The sequence below is a fragment of the Morone saxatilis genome, unplaced genomic scaffold, assembly GCF_004916995.1.
Source record: "Morone saxatilis isolate NCDOM2014 unplaced genomic scaffold, NCSU_SB_2.0 Contig499, whole genome shotgun sequence".
Lineage (NCBI taxonomy): Eukaryota > Metazoa > Chordata > Actinopteri > Moronidae > Morone > Morone saxatilis.
In genome coordinates this window covers 1-1,764 of record NW_023340094.1, presented here as the reverse complement: position 1 = coordinate 1,764, position 1,764 = coordinate 1, and the positions used below count along the sequence as shown (strand labels likewise).

The 1,764-nt window shown below is 46.1% G+C and overlaps 1 protein-coding gene across 1 annotated transcript in view; it reads left to right on the top strand.

Moving 5' to 3' along the window:
- LOC118338621 (mitogen-activated protein kinase kinase kinase kinase 3-like) overlaps positions 1 to 1,208 on the top strand; it is a gene marked incomplete at its 3' end in the record, with an annotated part of 1,506 nt that extends 298 nt beyond the window's left edge. The window contains exons 2-4 of the mRNA XM_035675896.1: positions 100 to 172; positions 831 to 962; positions 1,146 to 1,208. Coding sequence (XP_035531789.1) covers positions 129 to 172; positions 831 to 962; positions 1,146 to 1,208 — 239 coding nt within the window. The remainder of the gene's footprint in view (positions 1 to 99; positions 173 to 830; positions 963 to 1,145) is intronic.
- Positions 1,209 to 1,764: the final 556 nt, after the last annotated feature.

Below are 1,764 nucleotides of genomic sequence, written 5' to 3'. Positions count from 1 at the left end.
ACACACTGTAACACACTGTAACACACACTGTAACACACTGTAACACTGTTAATAAGTGTCTGTGTGTGTGTGTGTGTGTGTGTGTGTGTGTGTTGGCAGCGGACTTTGGTGTGTCAGCTCAGATCACTATGACCATCGCTAAGAGGAAATCCTTCATCGGGACTCCGTACTGGTACCAACCTTTCTCACCTCCTCTTTCACCTCTCCTCTCCTCTCTCCTTTCTCACCTCTCCTCTCTCCTCTGTCACCTCCTCTCTCCTTTCTCACCTCCTCTCTCCTCTCTCACCTCCTCTTTCCTTTCTCACCTCCTCTCTCACCTCCTCTGTCCTCTTCTCTCTCCTCTCTCACCTCTCCTCTCCTCTCTCCTCTGTCACCTCTCCTCTCCTCTCTCCTCTCTCACCTCTTAATCCCTCCCACCTGAGATGCGAGTAGAGGAGGTGGGGAGGGACACAAGGAGAGAGGAGTGGAACAGTCTGCTCTTCGCTCCTCCAGGTGCATTTTGGGAATTGAGACGTCCTTAAAGCTGGCGTGCTGAGATTGATTCCCGGTTCACAGGCAGGAGGACAGAGGAGAGAGGAGACAAGGAGGCACAAATAGGACAACTGAGAGGAGTCTCCAGTTCAGTTGTCTCCATTGTGACGCTGAGGTCAGCCGCCATTGGTCTTTTCCCTCCCGTTGATGTGGAGTCACAGGGTGAAGGGTCGATGATGAGGATGATGAAGATACAGCTTCCTGTTTGTTGTTGCTGTGATTGGTTGTTTGGTGGTGACCAGCAGCTCTTCGGGCTCTGCGAATGGCTGACTCTGAGCTGAGGTGGGTTGTTTTTGCAGGATGGCTCCAGAGGTGGCGGCGGTGGAGAGAAAGGGTGGATACAACCAGCTGTGTGACATCTGGGCCGTTGGCATCACCGCCATCGAACTGGCAGAGCTGCAGCCGCCGATGTTCGACCTCCACCCCATGAGGTGTGTGTGTGTGTGTGTGTGTGTGTGTTACTGTGTGTTACTGTTACAGTCTGTAGTCCGTCCCTCTGTCCATCATCAGACCTCCATTCAGAGAAGTCAGCAGCAGAATGATGATGTCACTTTAGCTCCACTAACGAGGTTCATCGTTAACACAGTGACTCATTATGTCTTTCTCTTTGTCAGAGCTCTGCTGCTGATGACCAAAAGTAACTTTCAGCCACCCAAACTGAAAGACAAGGTGAAGTGGTGAGTGTCTGTCTGTATGTCTGTCTGTCTATGGAAACAGTGATGTTATATTTATGCTTCCAATCAAGCAGCTGCTGAATTATTAACTTCAGTGAACCAGGTGCTGTTAATGAAGAGAATATTCTCTTTGAATGTCAGCTGAAGCTAAAGATAGCAGAGCAGTGACGTGAGCAGCAGACTGATTTTAATAAATCAGCACTGGAACAGTAAATAAAGACGAACAGTAAATAAAGACTGGAACAGTACATAAAGGCTGGAACAGTAAATAAATACTGTAAATAAAGACTGGATCAGTACACAAAGACTAGAACGGTAAATAAAGACTGGAACAGTAAATAAATACTGTAAATAAATACTGGAACAGTAAATAAAGACTGGAACAATATATAAAGGCTGGAACAGTAAATAAAAACTGGAACAGTAAATAAAGACTGGAACAATATATAAAGGCTGGAACAGTAAATAAATACTGGAACAGTAAATAAAGACTGGAACAGTAAATAAAGACTGGAACAGTAAATAAAGACTGGAACTGTAAATAAAGACTGGAACAGTA